The 22112-nt window shown below is 32.7% G+C and overlaps 2 protein-coding genes across 7 annotated transcripts in view; one reads left to right on the forward strand and one right to left on the reverse strand.

Annotated features, from left to right (window-relative positions):
- The window catches only part of LOC119607407 (pyruvate carboxylase, mitochondrial), an 88864-nt gene extending 69042 nt beyond the window's left edge, over positions 1-19822 (forward strand). For 3 of the 5 annotated variants that reach the window (XM_037961294.1, XM_037961291.1, XM_037961292.1), the window contains 7 exons: positions 7167-7284; positions 7402-8911; positions 12515-12562; positions 15141-15538; positions 16629-16888; positions 16950-17979; positions 18846-19822. In XM_037961294.1, coding sequence (XP_037817222.1) covers positions 7186-7284; positions 7402-8911; positions 12515-12562; positions 15141-15538; positions 16629-16888; positions 16950-17979; positions 18846-19094 — 3594 coding nt within the window. In that variant the 5' untranslated portion in view covers positions 7167-7185 and the 3' untranslated portion in view covers positions 19095-19822. Of the gene's footprint in view, positions 1-7164; positions 7285-7401; positions 8912-12514; positions 12563-15140; positions 15539-16628; positions 16889-16949; positions 17980-18845 lie in introns of all 5 variants that reach the window. The other 2 variants (XM_037961293.1, XM_037961295.1) reach the window with 2 other exon arrangements.
- Positions 1-22112, reverse strand: part of LOC119607410 (arylsulfatase J) — a 71788-nt gene that overhangs the window by 38638 nt on the left and 11038 nt on the right. Inside the window, exon 1 of one of the 2 annotated variants that reach the window (XM_037961300.1) lies at positions 16319-16634. The exons of the other annotated variant lie outside the window; for it this stretch is intronic. Within the exon in view, the coding sequence (XP_037817228.1) occupies positions 16319-16348 (30 nt within the window). The 5' untranslated portion in view covers positions 16349-16634. Of the gene's footprint in view, positions 1-16318; positions 16635-22112 lie in introns of those variants that run through there. 2 annotated transcript variants of the gene reach the window in all.

Raw genomic sequence — 22112 nt, forward strand, 5'->3', positions numbered from 1 at the left:
TTTCATTACTCACACTAATAATTGTGAATGTTGTTGATAATCATTCACAATTGTATTTTCATCATAATTGCAGTAAATGGAATAATTTTTATGCTTAAACAACGAGTGATTTATTGAGATTGTTTTTGGTATCTTAAGTTATGAATTCAAAGGAAATTTTTTTATAGTTGTAAAATAAGTGGATTGATAAGATTATAATTTCTATTTACTAATTAGGAAACATATCAATTAGTGTCATAAATATAATTGAGAAAGATTAAGGGGGAACTTAATATTGACAGAAATTAGGAATAGACAAATTTATTTTTAGTCTAGTGTATAGTTTAGTCTACAGTCTAGTCTATAGTCTGGACTATAGTCTAGTCTTGTCTATAGTCTCAACTATAGTCTAGCCTATAGTCTGGACTATAGTTTAGTCTAGTCTATAGTAGACTAGACTATGGATTAGACTATAGACTAGACTATAGACTAGACTATAGATTAGACTATAGATTAGACTATAGACTAGACTATAGACTAGACTATATACTAGACTATAGACTAGACTATATACTAGACTATAGACTAGACTACAGACTAGACTATAGACTAGACTATAGACTAGACTATAGACTAGACTACAGACTAGACTATAGACAAGACCATAGACTAGACTACAGACTAGACTATAGACTAGACTAAAGACTAGACTATAGACTAGACTATAGACTAGACTATAGACTAGACTATAGACTAGACTATAGACCAGACTATAGAATAGACTATAGACTAGACTACAGACTAGACTATAGACTAGACTATAGACTAGACTACAGACTAGACTATAAACTAGACTATAGACTAGACTATAGACTAGACTATGGACTAGACTATAGACTAGACTATAGACTAAACTATAGACTAGACTATAGACTAAACTATAGACTAGACTATAGACTAGACTATAGACTAGACTATAGACTAGACTATAGACTAGACTATAGACTAGACTATAGACTAGACTATAGACTAAACTATAGACTAGACTATAGACTAGACTATAGACTAGACTATAGACTAGACTATAGACTAGACTATAGACTAGACTATAGACTAGACTATAGACTAGACTATAGACTAGACTATAGACTAGACTATAGACTAGACTATAGACAAGACTATAGACTAGACTATAGACTAGACTATAGACTAGACTATAGACCAGACTATATACTAGACTATAGACCAGACTATAGACTAGACTATAGACCAGACTATAGACTAGACTATAGACTAGACTATAGACTAGACTATAGACTAGACTATAGACTAGACTATAGACTAGACTATAGACTAGACTATAGACTAGACTATAGACTAGACTATAGACTAGACTATAGACTAGACTACAGATTAGACTATAGACTAGACTATAGACCAGACTATAGACTAGACTATAGACTAGACTATAGACCAGACTATAGACCAGACTATAGACTAGACTATAGACTAGACTATAGACTAGACTATAGACTAGACTATAGACTAGACTATAGACTAGACTATAGACTAGACTATAGACTAGACTATAGACTAGACTATAGACTAGACTATAGACTAGACTATAGACTAGACTATAGACTAGACTATAGACTAGACTATAGACTAGACTATAGACTAGACTATAGACTAGACTATAGACTAGACTATAGACTAGACTATAGACTAGACTATACACTAGACTATAGACCAGACTATAGACTAGACTATAGACCAGACTATAGACTAGACTATAGACTAGACTATAGACTAGACTATAGACTAGACTATAGACTAGACTATAGTTTAGTCTACAGTCTAGTCTATAGTCTGGACTATAGTCTAGTCTTGTCTATAGTCTCAACTATAGTCTAGCCTATAGTCTGGACTATAGTTTAGTCTAGTCTATAGTAGACTAGACTATGGATTAGACTATAGACTAGACTATAGACTAGACTATAGATTAGACTATAGATTAGACTATAGACTAGACTATAGACTAGACTACAGACTAGACTATAGACTAGACTATAGACTAGATAGACTAGACTATAGACTAGACTATAGACTAGACTATAGACTAGACTATAGACTAGACTATAGACTAGACTATAGACCAGACTATAGACTAGACTATAGACCAGACTATAGACTAGACTATAGACTAGACTATAGACTAGACTATAGACTAGACTATAGACTAGACTACAGATTAGACTATAGACTAGACTATAGACCAGACTATAGACTAGACTATAGACTAGACTATAGACCAGACTATAGACCAGACTATAGACTAGACTATAGACTAGACTATAGACTAGACTATAGACTAGACTATAGACTAGACTATAGACTAGACTATAGACTAGACTATAGACTAGACTATAGACTAGACTATAGACTAGACTATAGACTAGACTATAGACTAGACTATAGACTAGACTATAGACTAGACTATAGACTAGACTATAGACTAGACTATAGACTAGACTATAGACTAGACTATAGACTAGACTATAGACTAGACTATAGACTAGACTATAGACCAGACTATAGACTAGACTATAGACCAGACTATAGACTAGACTATAGACTAGACTATAGACTAGACTATAGACTAGACTATAGACTAGACTATAGACTAGACTATAGACTAGACTATAGACTAGACTATAGACTAGACTAGAGATAGACTATAGACTAGACTATAAACTAGACTATAGACTAGACTATAGACTAGACTATAGACCAGACTATAGACTAGACTATAGACTAGACTACAGACTAGACTATAGACAAGACCATAGACTAGACTACAGACTAGACTATAGACTAGACTATAGACTAGACTACAGATTAGACTATAGACTAGAGACTAGACTATAGACTAGACTATAGACTAGACTATAGACTAGACTATGGACTAGACTATAGACTAGACTATAGACTAAACTATAGACTAGACTATAGACTAGACTATAGACTAGACTATAGACTAGACTATAGACTAGACTATAGACTAGACTATAGACTAGACTATAGACTAGACTATAGACTAGACTATAGACTAGACTATAGACTAGACTATAGACTAGACTATAGACTAGACTATAGACTAGACTATAGACTAGACTATAGACTAGACTATAGACTAGACTATAGACTAGACTATAGACTAGACTATAGACTAGACTATAGACTAGACTATAGACTAGACTATAGACTAGACTATAGACTAGACTATAGACTAGACTATAGACTAGACTATAGACTAGACTATAGACTAGACTATAGACTAGACTATAGACTAGACTATAGACTAGACTATAGACTAGACTATAGACTAGACTATAGACTAGACTATAGACTAGACTATAGACTAGACTATAGACTAGACTATAGACTAGACTATAGACTAGACTATAGACTAGACTATAGACTAGACTATAGACTAGACTATAGACTAGACTATAGACTAGACTATAGACTAGACTATAGACTAGACTATAGACTAGACTATAGACTAGACTATAGACTAGACTATAGACTAGACTATAGACTAGACTATAGACTAGACAATAGACTAGACTACAGACTAGACCAGGGGTCGGCAAACTTTTGAGTCGGAAGAGCCAAAATTTACAGTTTACAAAACATGGGTTTTAAAAGAGCCACAAAATGTTTGTTTATTAAAAAATTACAAATACTTTATGAATTCACTTCAAAAACATATTTTTTGTTTAATTATCTACAAGACGATTCTATAAGGAATCTTTCTTATAGATTTTTGACTACAAATACTTTTTGAATTTTTATGGACCATTCGAATGCGTTTTTTTTAACACTTGTTATATAAAGATATATAAATTTATTAGAGTGGGGCGACAGTTATATAATTTAAAAGGCATTTGCTATAATACAGTGTAAATTACTCTTTAGGAAATAACTTTAACGCTCAAAACAGGCTTAATAGCACCAGCATAGTGGTGAACTGAAATTTAATAATGATGGATTCAAAATTGACCCTACTCCCCATATAGAGTCCACTTTCGAAAACGAAGGTACGACATACAACAGGCTAAAATACAAGTATAGTGATGAAAATCAACACAAACAAGTTTTATAGGATCCAAAATCACATTACCAAATTTTGTAACGATGAATCCATAATACGCTTTCTGGTCCCTTATTTATAGTCAAAAATTTCATGTCATAAAAATATCAATCTTTCATAGACCACTGTCATTAAAACGTGCAATATTTAAAAATTTTAAATTTTTTGGCACCCTTTTATAGAAAGCGTGCAAAAAATATAAAATTGTTTAAAAAAAGATTAAAGTTTAAAGTTTTTAAATATACCAAATTTTTAGTATTTAGCTGTATCCAAACTCTCCACATTATTAATAAATTACACAGAAAAAACTGAAAATATGTTTCAATTATCAAAATAATTGTATCAAGCAAGTTTTGCACCTATCACCAAAATGATGATATCAATTATCAAATTTGTAAAAAAATTAAAAAATACTTTTTTTTTTTTAAATAACGAATTAATCAGAACAATTAATATCAATAATTGAGACATAATTTAAATTTGATTAATTCATTAATTGTATAAATTAAATATTTAATAAATATAACATCTAATTTTATTAATTTATTAATCAAATTATTTAGTTTGTTTGGAAGAAAATTTATTAAAAACCAATTAAGTTGATGATTAAAACAATCAAATTATTAATTGATTACTCGCAATGTTAAAGGTTACTCACAATGGAAAAGGAATTGTTGTTTAAAGTTTAAAAAATTACTCTAAATTTTCATTTGTTAGTTGGCTTCTTACGTAACTCTTCCAACTTTCTTTTAAACTTTGACAATTTTCCACAACAAAAGGCTTTACTTTTTAAATTGATCATTTCTAGAGATCCAATCCAATTCCAATTGGCTCAATGAGAATTTATTCTCAAATGTACGATTGTAAGGGCAAATAAAAGCAAGGAAATGAGCGAAAAGCTAATTGTGTTGTTTTCTTTTTTCCTCACTCAAAATGTATTTGCTTTTGTTTTGCTCATGTACAGAACGATTAAGCAAAGTTAAAAAGTTAATATATTGCTCGCTAATCGAATCGGAAAGATTTTAAAATATATAAATAAAATATGTCTATGAAACTAAAGAGCCACAGCTCCACATCCAAAGAGCCACATTTGGCTCGCGAGCCGTAGTTTGCCGACCCCTGGACTAGACTATAGACTAGACTATAGTCCAGACTATAGACTAGATTATAGTCCAGACTATAGACTAGATTATAGTCTATACTATAGACTAGATTATAGTCCAGACTATAGACTAGAGTATACTCTAGACTATAGACTAGATTATATTCCAGACTATAGACAAGCTTATAGTCCAGACTATAGACTAGGTTATTGTCCTGACTATAGTCCAGACTATAGACTAGAATACAGTTCAGATTATAGGCTAGACTATATAGTCTAGTCTATAGTCTATTCTATAGTCTATGTCTTTAGTCTGGACTATAGTCTAGTCAATAGTCTGGATTATAGTCTAGACTATAGTCTGAACTATATTTTGGTCTATAGTCTGAACTATAGTCTAGACTATAGTCTAGACTATAGTCTGAACTATATTTTGGTCTATAGTCTGAACTATAGTCTAGACTATAGTCTGGACTATAGTCTAGCCTATAATCTGAACTGTATTCTAGTCTATAGTCTGGACTATAGTCAGGACTATAACCTAGTCTATAGTCTGGACTATAAGCTAGTCTATAGTCTAGACTATAATCTAGTCTATAGTCTGGACTATAATCTAGTCTATAGTCTAGAGTATAATCTAGTCTATAGTCTGGACTTTAATCTAGTCTATATTATAGTACAGTCTGTAGTATAGTATAGTCTAATATATACACTAGTCTACAGTCTAGTCTACAGTCTAGTCTATAGTCTAGTCTATAGTCTAGCCTATAGTGTAGTCTATAGTGTAGTCTATAGTCTAGTCTATAGTGTAGTTTATAGCCTAGTATATAGTCAAGACTAAATTCTAGTCTATAGTCTGGACTATAGTTTAGTTTACATAGTCGGGACTATTATTAGAATTTTCTCACTTAAAATCATTCCGTTTGCCTATAATTTTGTTAGCTAGTATTCTTTTTGTCACCCACTGTAACCCATACTTTGTTTACATTTCTACTATGCACTTTTATTTATTGAACCTTTATGAAGATATTGGTTTTACTCTCTTCTTTACACCAATATTTACTGAAGTGATTGGTAAAGGTTTCTTAAAGTTGGGAGTGTCCTCATCAAATACATATTGTACAGGTTGTAATTACTGTTAAGACATTTACAAGGGTTGGACTAAACAATTGTTATAAATTTTACATTTCTTTTCTTAACATTTGTTAAGACAAGGATATTGTAAATAAGACTCCTAATAATTTATGGCAAAATTGTAGTTTTTAAGACTAAAAATAACTAAGTAAGTTTTGTAAATTATTGCTTGTCTAGGATTAGGTTCTATTCGAAAAAGGTGTAACTAAAGAATGGTGTAAATTAAAGTAGTAATTATAGAAATGTAGTAGAATAGATTATCCGTGGCAAAAGAGATCGGAATATTGGAATATTGAGACATTCCTTTTTTTATATTTAGTATTCTGTTTAATACTTTTTATATTACAATTTCTTAAATATTAAATTAAACCGGTTGAATAATATGCACGAGAACAAGGAATGATTTTTTTTTTTTATAAAAAAACGCACACTTTGTCTGATCATTTCAAAATCGTAACATTTTTCAAGTTCAAGTTAAATAAAATGCATTTTTAAGGCCAAAAAATTTATTTAAAACATGCAAACAAATTGAAAACACGTTTATTACTAAATGATCATGTGACTGACATATTCTATAAGGAAAAGTAGAAATTAATGATCGCTGTTGATCAGCATGCATACACTTTTATTTAGAACACATGTTTTCTTTAGTTAGTTGACGATCATTTAACCATTCGTTAAACTCACTATGCTCCAGCATAGTGGACATTTTTAATCCGGGAAATTTGTTTTATTATCTTAATCTCCCTTTTTAACAAATTCTTATTAAATATATTTAAATTTCTTTATTTTTAGATTTGAATAAAGCATAAAGATGTTGTTCGGAGTTGCCCATAACGCCTTCAAGTCTTTACGGCAGACTGCCCCCCGAGTCCGTGTCTATTTATATAACAAAAATGCTTATTCTACACAGGTAAATATCGAAAAAAAAAACTTTAAATTTTAGCTATCCAAACCTGTTCAGAACAGGGTCTTGAAATTACTAATCTTATAAATTGTTTCTATAACTCTTTTTTCTCTCCTCGCCCAGGTTGAATACAAACCCATTCGCTCTGTATTGGTGGCGAATCGTGGTGAAATTGCTATTCGTGTTTTCCGTGCCTGTACCGAATTGGGCATCAAATCGGTGGCCATTTATTCCGAACAAGATAAAATGCACATGCATCGTCAAAAGGCCGATGAAGCCTATTTGGTGGGCAAGGGTTTGCCACCAGTTGAAGCCTATTTAAGCATTCCTGAAATTATTCGTGTCTGTAAGGAGAACGATGTAGATGCTGTGCATCCCGGTTATGGTTTCCTTTCAGAACGTAGTGATTTTGCTCAGGCTGTCATCGATGCTGGTCTTCGTTTCATTGGTCCCTCTCCCACGGTTGTCCAACAGATGGGTGACAAAGTTGCTGCTCGTATTGCTGCCATCGAAGCTGGTGTACCCATTGTACCCGGTACTGATGGTCCTGTCACGACTAAAGAAGAAGCTGTTGAATTCTGTAAGAAACATGGTCTTCCTGTAATCTTTAAGGCTGCCTATGGTGGTGGCGGTCGTGGTATGCGTGTCGTACGTAAAATGGATGAAGTTGAGGAGATGTTTGAACGTGCCAGTTCAGAAGCTAAGGCTGCTTTCGGTAATGGTGCCATGTTTATTGAAAAGTTCATTGAACGTCCTCGTCACATTGAGGTACAATTGTTGGGTGATAAGGCTGGTAATGTAGTGCATTTGTATGAACGTGATTGTTCCGTGCAACGTCGTCATCAAAAGGTAGTGGAAATTGCTCCTGCTCCCCGTTTGCCTAAGGAGGTGCGTGATAAAATGACTGAAGCTGCTGTACGTTTGGCCAAACATGTTGGTTATGAAAATGCCGGTACTGTGGAATTCTTGTGCGATGAATCGGGTAACTTCTATTTCATTGAAGTCAATGCTCGTTTGCAAGTAGAGCACACAGTAACTGAAGAAATCACTGGCATCGATTTGGTGCAATCACAAATCCGTGTTGCTGAAGGTATGACTTTGCCCGAACTTGGCTATACCCAGGAAAAGATTCAACCCCGTGGCTATGCCATCCAATGTCGTGTCACCACTGAAGATCCCGCCAACGAATTCCAACCTAGCACCGGTCGTATTGAAGTATTCCGTTCCGGTGAGGGTATGGGTATCCGTTTGGACAGTGCCTCCGCCTTTGCTGGTGCCATCATCTCTCCCTACTACGATTCCCTACTAGTCAAAATCATCTCTCATGCCACCGATTTACAAAGCTCTGCCTCCAAGATGAACCGTGCCTTGCGTGAATTCCGTATTCGTGGTGTCAAAACCAACATCCCCTTCTTGTTGAACGTCTTGGAAAATCAAAAATTCCTTCACGGTGTTCTCGATACCTACTTCATTGATGAACATCCTCAACTGTTCAAGTTCCGCCACTCACAAAATCGTGCTCAAAAACTGCTCAACTATTTGGGTGAAGTTTTGGTTAACGGACCTCAGACCCCCTTGGCTACCACTTTAAAACCCGCTGAAGTTTCTCCCCATGTTCCTACTGTTCCCCTGGGTAAGTTTTATGAATACACTGGGTTTTGGTTGCTTTGTTTATTTGTTGTGGCAACTAAAAATGGCATAAAATTTTGTTAATTTTTTGCTTCTATTTGAAAAAGGAATGGCTTTGAAGGTCTTCGTTTTTTTCTATATGTTTACTGGTTTCTAACCTCACAAAATTTGTTGTCATTCGATTACTTTTGCAGCAAGGGGCATTTTGTAGAGACCTTTAGGTATTTGTATGAAAGTTTTAAATAGTCTTTAGAAATCCAAATGATTTATAGAATTAAGACGAGACTACAGACTAGACTATAGAGTAGACTCTATAATAGACTATAGAGTAGAATATAGAAAAGACATTAGAAAAGACTATAGACTAGACTATAGAATGGACTATAGACCAGACTATAAACTAGTCTACAGATTAGACTATATACTAGATGATATAGTAGACTATAGATGAGATTGGAGATAAGACTACAGACTAGACTATAGACAAGATTGTAGACTAGTCTATAGACTAGACTATAGACTAGACTATAGACTAGACTATAGACTAGACTATAGACTAGACTATAGACTAGACTAGACTATAGACTAGACTAGACTATAGACTATAGACTATAGACTAGACTATAGACTATAGACTAGACTATAGACTAGACTAGACTATAGACTAGACTAGACTAGACTAGACTAGACTAGACTAGACTATAGACTAGACTAGACTAGACTATAGACTATAGACTAGACTATAGACTAGACTATAGACTAGACTATAGACTAGACTATAGACTAGACTATAGACTAGACTATAGACTAGACTATAGACTAGACTATAGACTAGACTATAGACTAGACTATAGACTAGACTATAGACTAGACTATAGACTAGACTATAGACTAGACTATAGACTAGACTATAGACTAGACTATAGACTAGACTATAGACTAGACTATAGACTAGACTATAGACTAGACTATAGACTAGACTATAGACTAGACTATAGACTAGACTATAGACTAGACTATAGACTAGACTATAGACTAGACTATAGACTAGACTATAGACTAGACTATAGACTAGACTATAGACTAGATTATAGACTAGACTATAGACTAGACTATAGACTAGACTATAGACTAGACTATAGACTAGACTATAGACTAGACTATAGACTAGACTATAGACTAGACTATAGACTAGACTATAGACTAGACTAGAGACTAGACTATAGACTAGACTATGGACTAGACTATAGACTAGACTATAGACTAGACTATAGACTAGACTATAGACTAGACTATAGACTAGACTATAGACTAGACTATAGACTAGACTATAGACTAGACTATAGACTAGACTATAGACTAGACTATAGACTAGACTATAGACTAGACTATAGACTAGACTATAGACTAGACTATAGACTAGACTATAGACTAGACTATAGACTAGACTATAGACTAGACTATAGACTAGACTATAGACTAGACTATAGACTAGACTATAGACTAGACTATAGACTAGACTATAGACTAGACTATAGACTAGACTATAGACTAGACTATAGACTAGACTATAGACTAGACTATAGACTAGACTATAGACTAGACTATAGACTAGACTATAGACTAGACTATAGACTAGACTATAGACTAGACTATAGACTAGACTATAGACTAGACTATAGACTAGACTATAGACTAGACTATAGACTAGACTATAGACTAGACTATAGACTAGACTATAGACTAGACTATAGACTAGACTATAGACTAGACTATAGACTAGACTATACTAGACTAGACTATAGACTAGACTATAGACTAGATTATAGACTAGACTATAGACTAGACTATAGACTAGACTATAGACTAGACTATAGACTAGACTATAGACTAGACTATAGACTAGACTATAGACTAGACTATAGACTAGACTATAGAGTAGACTATAGACTAGACTATAGACTATACTATAGACTAGACTATAGACTAGACTATAGACTAGACTAGACTAGACTATGGACTAGACTATAGACTAGACTATAGACTAGACTATAGACTAGACTATAGACTAGACTATAGACTAGACTATAGACTAGACTATAGACTAGACTATAGACTAGACTATAGACTAGACTATAGACTAGACTATAGACTAGACTATAGACTAGACTATAGACTAGATTATAGACTAGACTATAGACTAGACTACACTATAGACTAGACTATAGACTAGACTATAGACTAGACTATAGACTAGACTATAGACTATAGACTAGACTATAGACTAGACTACAGACTAAACTATATACTAGACTACAGACTAGACTATAGACTAGACTATAGACTAGACTATAGACTAGACTATAGACTAGACTATAGACTAGACTATAGACTAGACTATAGACTAGACTATAGACTAGACTATAGACTAGACTATAGACTAGACTATAGACTAGACTATAGACTAGACTATAGACTAGACTATAGACTAGACTATAGACTAGACTATAGACTAGACTACAGACTATACTATAGACGACTAGACTATATACTAGACTATAGACTAGACTATAAAGTAGACTATAAACTATACTATAGACTAGACTATAGTCTAGACTATAGACTAGACAATAGACTAGACTATAGACTAGACTATAGACTAGACTAGACTATAGACTAGACTATAGACTATACTATAGACTAGACTATATACTAGACTATAGACTAGACTATAAACTAGACTATAAACTATACTATAGACTAGACTAGACTATAGTCTAGACTATAGACTATAGACTAGAATATGGACTAGACTATGGACTATAGACTAGACTAGACTATAGACAGACTAGACTATAGACTAGACTAGGGACTAGACTATAGACTATACTATAGACTACACTATAGAATACACTATAGACTAGACTATAGACGAAACTAATATAGACTAGAATATAAACTAGAATAGAGACTATATTATAGATATAGAACTAGAGACTATAAACTAGATTATACTATAAACGAAACAACATTAGAGATTTTAGGCTAGATTAAAGCTAAAGATTATACTATGCTCGACCTATTGTTTACCCAGGAATAGACTATTGTCAAGCTAATTTAGGTTGTTTTTCGCACATTTGTGTATTAATAGCAATAGAAACTTATTTATAAACAAAACTATAAAAATATAAGCAGCAGCACAATATTTGCTATTAAAGATCGAATTTCTTATCAATGATCTTTCTTGGCCCCCATATTATTTCAACAACAGGACGTCATCACTTTGGCTTGAGTTTCTTCTTTATCTCAACTTATGTTTTCAACATCATTAAATGTTTATTTTTTTAATTTTAGCTTTATTTGTTTAATTACTTTCCTAATTTTAAAATATTTATTTTCTTTTATATGTTGCATTTTGTTATTAATACACTGAAAAATAAAACTCCTACACATCATCCATAACTCAAAATCTGTTTTCAAAAACATAAACAAAAACTTCATGCAATTTGTTGACAATTAACAAAAACTAAATAATTGTGGCCACACTCTCAAAAAATCAATAATGCCAACGTTCTTCCCCCGTCAATTGTTTTTTTCGACAATGAAGATTTATCTCGCGAAGCCATAGAACGTGAAGAACGTGGTGAAGCTAAAGGTATGTTTTCAAATTCATTGTGTGTTGTAACAAAATCTCAGAAAAATTCTAACCTAAAAAACTTCATAAAACTAATTACATTTACATACATACATTCATACTAAAAGATGGATAAAACAAATCGGTTCAAATTTATATAGATAAAAAAACTAAAAGTCAATTTTCTAATTAAAAATTAACACAATATGGTAAAAAGTATGGATCTTTAACTACAGGTTGGTAGAACAAATGTCATCTAATTGGTAATCTAAGTTTAAACACTAGTTAGTTAACGTTTAATCCAACAATTCAGTTTAAAGTTTAACTTGTTATAACATGTGATAACTTAAGTTAAACGATTTGTGTTTGATCCATGGGAAAGTTTTTTAATAAATTTCCAATTGTTTAAGAAATTAATAGTACTAGCTTAACCCCTAGTTAACTAGACCATAGACCAGACTAGACTAGACTATAGACTAGACTATAGGCTAGACTATAGACTAGACTATAGACTAGACTATAGACTAGACTATAGACTAGACTATAGACTAGACTATAGACTAGACTATAGACTAGACTATAGACTAGACTATAGACTAGACTATAGACTAGACTATAGACTAGACTATAGACTAGACATAGACTAGACTATAGACTAGACTATAGACTAGACTATAGACTAGACTATAGACTAGACTATAGACTAGACTATAGACTAGACTATAGACTAGACTATAGACTAGACTAGACTATAGACTAGAATATAGACTAGACTATAGACTAGACTATAGACTAGAATATAGACTAGACTATAGACTAGAATATAGACTAGTCTGGACTATAGACTAGTCCAGACTATAGACTAGTCCAGACTATAGACTAGTCCAGACTATAGACTAGTCCAGACTATAGACTATTCCAGACTATAGACTAGTCCAGACTATAGACTAGTCCAGACTATAGACTAGTCCAGACTATAGACTAGTCCAGACTATAGATTAGTCCAGACTATAGACTAGTCCAGACTATAGACTAGTCCAGACTATAGACTAGTCCAGACTATAGACTAGCCCAGACTATAGACTAGTCCAGACTATAGACTAGTCCAGACTATAGACTAGTCCAGACTATAGACTATTCCAGACTATAGACTAGTCCAGACTATAGACTAGTCCAGAATATAGACTAGTCCAGACTATAGACTAGTCCAGACTATAGACTAGTCCAGACTATAGACTAGTCCAGACTATAGACTAGTCCAGACTATAGACTAGCCCAGACTATAGAATAGTCCAGACTATAGACTAGTCCAGACTATAGACTAGTCCAGACTATAGACTAGTCCAGACTATAGACTAGTCCAGACTATAGACTAGTCCAGACTATAGACTAGTCCAGACTATAGACTAGTCCAGACTATAGACTAGCCCAGACTATAGAATAGTCCAGACTATAGACTAGTCCAGACTATAGACTAGTCCAGACTATAGACTAGTCCAGACTATAGACTAGTCCAGACTATAGGCTAGACTGTAGACTAGACTATAGACTAGACTGTAGACTAGACTATAGACTAGACTATAGACTAGAATATATAGAATAGACTAGACTATAGACTAGACTATAGACTAGACTATAGACTAGAATATAGACTAGACTATAGACTAGACTATAGACTTGACTATAGACTATGCTATAGACTATAGACTTGACTATAGACTATACTATAGACTAGACTATAGACTAGACTATAGACTGAACTATAGACTAGACTATAGACTAGACTATAGACTAGACTATAGACTAGACTATAGACTAGACTATAGACTAGACTATAGACTAGACTATAGACTAGACTATAGACTAGACTATAGACTAGACTATAGACTAGACTATAGACTTGACTATAGACTATACTATAGACTAGACTATAGACTAGACTATAGACTGAACTATAGACTAGACTATAGACTAGACTATAGACTAGACTATAGACTAGACTATAGACTAGACTATAGACTAGACTATAGACTAGACTATAGACAAGACTATAGACTAGACTATAGACAAGACTATAGACTAGACTATAGACTAGACTATAGACTAAACTATAGACTAAACTATAGATTAGACTATAGACTCGACTATAGAATATACTATAGACCAGACTATAGACTAGATTATATGCTAGACTATTTAGACTAAACTAAAGACTAGACTATTAGACTAGACTGTAGACTAGTCTATAAGCTAGACTATAACCTACAGTTCCGTTTAAATCTAAAAGATAATCTCAAATTTTATCCATCTTGTTTAATAACGTCTCCATTAACATAACTCCTCCACATCTCTATAATGCCGCTAATTAAGCATAATTTAATTTGTTTTATAATTTTGTAAATTAATTTTTAAATGTTGTATGTTTTTTAACCCATGTCCAAGGGCTACTTTTTCCAAATTTTATAATTAACTCTAAATTTAAGGGGCTCGAAAAAAATGTTGATAGCTAAACACCAATACGCATGCATTTTTACCTTATTACCACCACACCTTTAAATTATCACAAAATTAATTATATAATCTTCCCAAACCCACATAGTTACCGAACCCCCTAAGGGTTTACGTCATATTTTGACCACCCAAGGTCCTGAGGCCTTCGCCAAGGAAGTACGTTCCCGCAAAAATCTCTTATTGATGGACACCACCTACAGAGATGCTCATCAATCGTTGTTGGCCACCCGTGTTCGTTCCCATGATCTTTTGAAGATTTCACCCTATGTTGCTAATAAATTCAATAATTTGTACTCTTTGGAAAATTGGGGTGGTGCTACCTTTGATGTGGCACTACGTTTCTTGCACGAATGTCCCTGGGAACGTTTGGAAGAGATGCGTAAATTGATACCCAACATTCCATTCCAAATGTTGTTGAGAGGTGCTAATGCTGTGGGTTATACCAACTATCCCGATAATGTTGTCTATAAATTCTGTGAATTGGCGGTAAGTAAAAATGTGTTACGGATTTAATTGTATAACTTTGCCTATTATAGCTTGTGTTATAAAATAGCAGCAAATTTGTAGTGCCAAACAAATAGATCTCGTGGCTTTTTTGGCACTAAATTTAGCGGGTTTTATATAAACTAACCTATTCCCTATAGTATGAGTAAGAAAGGTCATAAATTGTTTACAAAATTTACATTTAATTTCTCTAGGAGCATCTGTCGACTTTAGTCTTGGGATTTTCGAGATTTTTAAAGATCTTTTACAAACGAACACACCCATTTTTAGGTTTTAAGAGATATACTAGATGCTCTTGATCTACTTTGTGTATGATATTCTCTCTTTTTTATATTAAAGATCTCTAAATCGGGTATTGACTCAATATGGAATTTCATTTGAATTCTTAAATGCTTCTCTGGTTTCTATCACCTAGCTCTTGATCTACTTTATGCTTCATATTCTTCTCTCTTCATTATAGCAGATCTCTAAATCGAGAATAAACTCAATTTCTATTGACATGATCGCTCTCCGAACTTTCTTTTAATATCAACATTCCATGAAATGATGTGATCACATTGTTAGGATGTTAGTTCAGTGGTGATCAGCAACAAAATTTCTCTCATTAAAAGAAGAATAAAGATATAAAGAACTTAGATATACCTTTCAAGATCATTTGATCTAAGATCATTTGTATTTTCCTCATAAGAGGACGAATGCAGATGTACATTTTACAAGATCATTTGAGTACAATATAAGACAAAAAAAAGAAAGTCCACTTACCATTGAATGTTGGATTAGAGTTTGCGCCATCCAGTTCACTAGGTGTCACTTCGATCAATAGTAGCATCATCACATGATATGTATTCAACAGGTAGAAAGCAGATCAGCTAAATCGACTCAAAATAGTAGCACAGCATCCCTTTCTTCTTTCAAAGTCTCTTCAAGATCATTAAGATTCTCATTCAGTGAGAAAGTCATTGTAATTGAAACTTTGCCGCATATGTTTAAAGGTTCATTAGGGATCTATGGCGTTTCTTAATATCTCACTAACATTTACTAATTAACAAAAATTTCTGTTAAACGATTACAGGTTCAAACTGGTATGGATATCTTCCGTGTCTTCGATTCTTTGAACTACTTGCCAAACTTGATTTTGGGTATGGAAGCTGCCGGTAAAGCTGGTGGTGTTGTTGAAGCTGCCATTTCCTATACCGGTGATGTCAGTGATCCAGCACGTACTAAATACGATCTTAAATACTATACCAACTTGGCTGATGAATTGGTTAAGGCCGGCACACATGTATTGTGTATCAAGGATATGGCTGGTTTATTGAAACCCCAGGCTGCTACGTAAGTTGGGACATTAAATTCTCAGATTTTGGCATTTTTTAATTGTTTTTTATTTAAATAGACTCTTGATCTCTGCCATTCGTGACAAACATCCCGATGTACCAATTCACATTCACACTCACGATACCTCAGGCGCTGGTGTTGCCTCTATGTTGGCTTGTGCTCATGCTGGTGCCGATGTTGTAGATGTTGCTGTCGACTCCATGTCTGGCATGACTTCTCAACCCAGTATGGGTGCTGTGGTAGCCTCATTGCAAGGCACTCCCTTGGATACCCAATTCGCTTTAAGTGATGTCTCCGAATACTCTGCCTACTGGGAACAAACTCGTACCTTGTATGCTCCCTTCGAATGTACCACCACCATGAAGTCTGGCAATGCTGATGTCTATATGAACGAAATTCCCGGCGGTCAATACACCAACTTACAGTTCCAAGCTTTCTCATTGGGTTTGGGCGATTTCTTCGAGGATGTCAAGAAGGCCTACAGAGAAGCTAACTTGTTGTTGGGCGATATCATTAAAGTAACTCCCTCCTCTAAGGTGGTGGGTGATTTGGCTCAATTTATGGTCCAGAACAAATTGTCACCCGATCAAGTATTGGAAAAGGCCGAAGAATTGTCATTCCCCAAGTCGGTTGTCGAATTCTTGCAGGGTTCTATTGGTATTCCACACGGTGGCTTCCCCGAGCCATTGCGTTCACGTGTCCTAAAGGATATGCCACGTGTTGAGGGCCGTCCTGGTGAGAATTTGGCCCCCTTGGACTTTGACAAATTGAAGAAGGATCTTAAGGAATCCCATCCTCTCGTTACCGAACGTGATGTTATGTCTGCCGCTTTGTATCCCGCTGTCACTGAAGAATACTTGCATTTCCGCGAATCTTATGGTCCCGTTGATAAATTGGATACACGCATCTTCTTAACCGGTCCCAAAGTCGGTGAAGAGTTCGAAGTTAGTCTGGAAAAGGGTAAAACTTTGAGTTTGAAGACTTTGGCTATGTCAGAAGATTTGACACCTAACGGTGAACGTGAAGTGTTCTTCGAAATGAACGGTCAATTGCGTTCCGTATTGATTCGTGATAATGAAGCTTCTAAGGTGAGTTGTAATTGGAAAAAGTTTTAGTTACATTAAACTTTTCTATATAAGGAGACATTTTTTTATAGAATTGTGTCTAAAGAAGAAAATTTTCTATAGAAATGTATCTATAAAAGACTCTTTTCTATAGAAATGTATCTATAGAAGACACTTTCCTATAGCAATGTGTATATAGAAGACACTTTCCTATAGGAATATGTCTATAGAAGACTCTTTCCTATAGAAATGTATCTATAGAACACACTTTTCTATAGAAATTTGTCTATAGAAGAAACTTTTCTATAGAAATGTGTCTATAGAAGACACTTTTCTATAGAAGAATAAGACATTTTTCTGTAGAAATCTATCTATAGAAAACACTTTTCTATAGAATTGTATCTATAGAAGACACTTTTCTATAGAAATGTATCTATAGGAGACACTTTTCAATAGAAATGTGTCTATAGAAGAGACTTTTCAATAGAAATGTGTCTATAGAAGACACTTTTCTATAGAAATGTGTCTATAGAAGACACTTTTCTATAGAAATGTGTCTATGGAAGACACTTTTCTATAGAAATGTATCTATAGGAGACACTTTTCAATAGAAATGTGTCTACAGAAGACATTTTTCTATAGAAATATGACTATAGAAGACACTTTTCTATAGAAATGTGTCTATGGAAGACACTTTTCTATAGAAATGTGTCTAAGAATAAACTTCTACAGAAATGTGTCTAAAGAAGATACTTTTCTATAGAAATGTGTCTAGGAATAAACTTTTCTATAGAAATGCGTCTAAAGAAGATACTTCTCTAGAGAAATGTGTATTTAGAAATATGTCTAAAGATAAAACTAATTTTTAATTTCTACTTTTTCTTTCCCAGGAAATGCACATTCATCCTAAAGCCTCTAAATCGAACAAGAATGAAGTTGGTGCTCCCATGCCTGGTACCGTAATCGATGTGCGCGTTAAGGAAGGTGATAAAGTAGAAAAGGGTCAACCTTTGGTTGTCTTGTCGGCCATGAAAATGGAAATGGTGGTACAAGCTCCCAAGGCTGGTATTGTTAAGAAAATGGAAGTTATCAATGGCATGAAATTGGAAGGCGATGACTTATTAATGATTGTAGAATAAATTAGCCAATAAACAAACCATTTCAAACGATCGATCATACAACATAAGTATCATCCTTTCCCCACTGTGTATCCACATAATCCTCATCCAATTTTAGATGTAGTCAAATGTTTATGTTTAACAAAATATACGTGCGCGCGATTTTAGAAATCTTTACACAAATCACTTTCTACAAAATTAATTAAATTTATATATTTAAAATAGATTTAATGCTAAAGTACCAGTGATAATGTTTTAAAAGGCCAATCGAAAGTTCAAAATAAATGACATCATGTAATACGTTTATATACTTAATTAAGCTTCAAAAAACAACAACAAATTTTTATTAATTTTTTTAATTATTTTTTTTATACTTTTTTTTGGTTTTATAAATTTGTTTTCTTCTTTACGCACAATACAGCTATAAGTTTTGTAAATTATAAACTTTATTTCTTCTTTTTTTTTTCTTAATTGTTCATTTATTGTTTAAAATAATATGAGTCCTTTTTTATATAGTAATTGTTAAGTGTTGTTAACTTTTATTATTATTAATTTTTTTTTTTTAATTTTATAGTTATAATTTTTTCGTTTGTTTCTTTAAGCTTTAAAGTTATGTATATGTATAGCTTTTTAATTTTTTATAATAATTTTTTTTAATAAAAATATGTATAATTTCTTTTTTGTGAAAAGTTAAATAAATTATAACCGTTAATATTTTGAAATAAAAATTAAAATAAAAAAAATATATTAAAATAAATGTTTTTTTTTAATAGTTTCCTTTAAAAAAATCTTAACATTTCTATATAAAAAATCTGCTGTAGAAACATTTCTACAGAAAAGTGTCTTTTCTAGACAAATTTCTATAGGAAAGTGTATTCTATAGACACATTTCTATAGAAAAGTGTCTTCTATAGACACATTTATATATAAAAGTGTCTTCTATAGATACATTTCTATAGAAATTGTCTTCTATAGACACTTTTCTATAGAAAATTGTCTTCTATAGACATATTTCTATAGATAATTGTCTTCTATAGACACATTTCTATAGAAAATTGTCTTCTATAGACATATTTCTATAGAAAATTGTCTTCTATAGACACATTTCTATAGGAAAGTATCTTCTATTGACAGATTTCTATAGAAAATTGTCTTCATTTCTATAGGAAAGTGTGTTCTATAGACAGATTTCTATAGAAAAGTGTCTTCTATATACACATTTCTTTAGAAAAGTGTCTTCTGTAGACACATTTCTATAGAAAAGTGTCTTCTATATACACATTTCTTTAGAAAAGTGTCTTCTGTAGACACATTTCTATAGAAAAGTGTCTTCTATATACACATTTCTTTAGAAAAGTGTCTTCTGTAGACACATTTCTATAGAAAAGTGTCTTCTATAGACACATTTTGATAGAAAAGTTTCTTCTATAGACACATTTCGAACAAAAAAGGTGTTTTCTATAGACACATTTCTAAAGAAAGGTATTTTCTATAGACACATTTCTATAGAAAATTGTCTTCTATAGACACATTTCTATAGAAAAGTGTCTTCTATAGACACATTTCTATAGAAAATTGTCTTCTATAGACATATTTCTATAGAAAAGTGTCTTCTATAGAGACATTTCCATAGAAAAGTGTCTTCTATAGACACATTTCTATAGAAAATTGTCTTCTATAGACACATTTCTACAGAATAGCGTCTTCTATAAACACATTTCTCTAGAAAAGTGTCTTCTATAGACACATTTCTATAGAATAGTGTCTTCTATGACACATTTCTATAGAAGTGTCTTCTATAGACTCATTTCTATAGACTCATTTTTATAGAAAATTGTCTTCTATAGACACATTTCTATAGAAAAGTGTCTTCTATAGACACATTTCTCTAGAAAAGTGCCTTCTATAGACACATTTCTACAGAATAGCGTCTTCTATAAACACATTTCCATAGAAAAGTGTCTTCTATAGACACATTTCTATAGAAAATTGTCTTCTATAGACACATTTCTACAGAATAGCGTCTTCTATAAACACATTTCTCTAGAAAAGTGTCCTCTATAGACACATTTCTATAGAATAGTGTCTTCTATGACACATTTCTATAGAAGTGTCTTCTATAGACTCATTTTTATAGAAAATTGTCTTCTATAGACACATTTCTATAGAAAAGTGTCTTCTATAGACACATTTCTCTAGAAAAGTGTCTTCTATAGACACATTTCTACAGAATAGCGTCTTCTATAAACACATTTCCATAGAAAAGTGTCTTCTATAGACACATTTCTATAGAAAATTGTCTTCTATAGACACATTTCTACAGAATAGCGTCTTCTATAAACACATTTCTCTAGAAAAGTGTCTTCTATAGACACATTTCTATAGAATAGTGTCTTCTATGACACATTTCTATAGAGAAGTGTCTTCTATAGACTCATTTTTATAGAAAATTGTCTTCTATAGACACATTTCTATAGAAAAATGTCTTCTATAGACACATTTCTCTAGAAAAGTGTCTTCTATAGACACATTTCTATAGAAAAGTGTCTTCTATAGACACATTTCTATAGAAAAGTGTCTTCTATAGACACATTTCTATAGAAAAGTGTCTTCTATAGACGCATTTCTATAGAAAAGTGTCTTCTATAGACACATTTCTATAGAGAAGTGTCTTCTATAGACTCATTTTTATAGAAAATTGTCTTCTATAGACTCATGTTTATAGAAAATTGTCTTCTATAGAAAAGTGTCTTTTATAGACACATTTCTCTAGAAAAGTGTCTTCTATAGACACATTTCTATAGAAAATTGTCTTCTATAGACACATTTCTATAGAAAAGTGTCTTCTATAGACACATTTCTATAGAAAAGTGTCTTCTATAGACACATTTCTATAGAAAAGTGTCTTCTATAGACACATTTCTATAGAAAAGTGTCTTCTATAGACACATTTCTATAGAAAAGTGTCTTCTATAGAGACATTTCTATAGAAAAGTGTCTTCTATATACACATTTCTATAGAAAATTGTCTTCTATAAA

The sequence above is a fragment of the Lucilia sericata genome, unplaced genomic scaffold (assembly GCF_015586225.1).
Source record: "Lucilia sericata isolate MDLA Ls3-8-SP2 unplaced genomic scaffold, ASM1558622v1 Contig000692F_arrow, whole genome shotgun sequence".
Lineage (NCBI taxonomy): Eukaryota > Metazoa > Arthropoda > Insecta > Diptera > Calliphoridae > Lucilia > Lucilia sericata.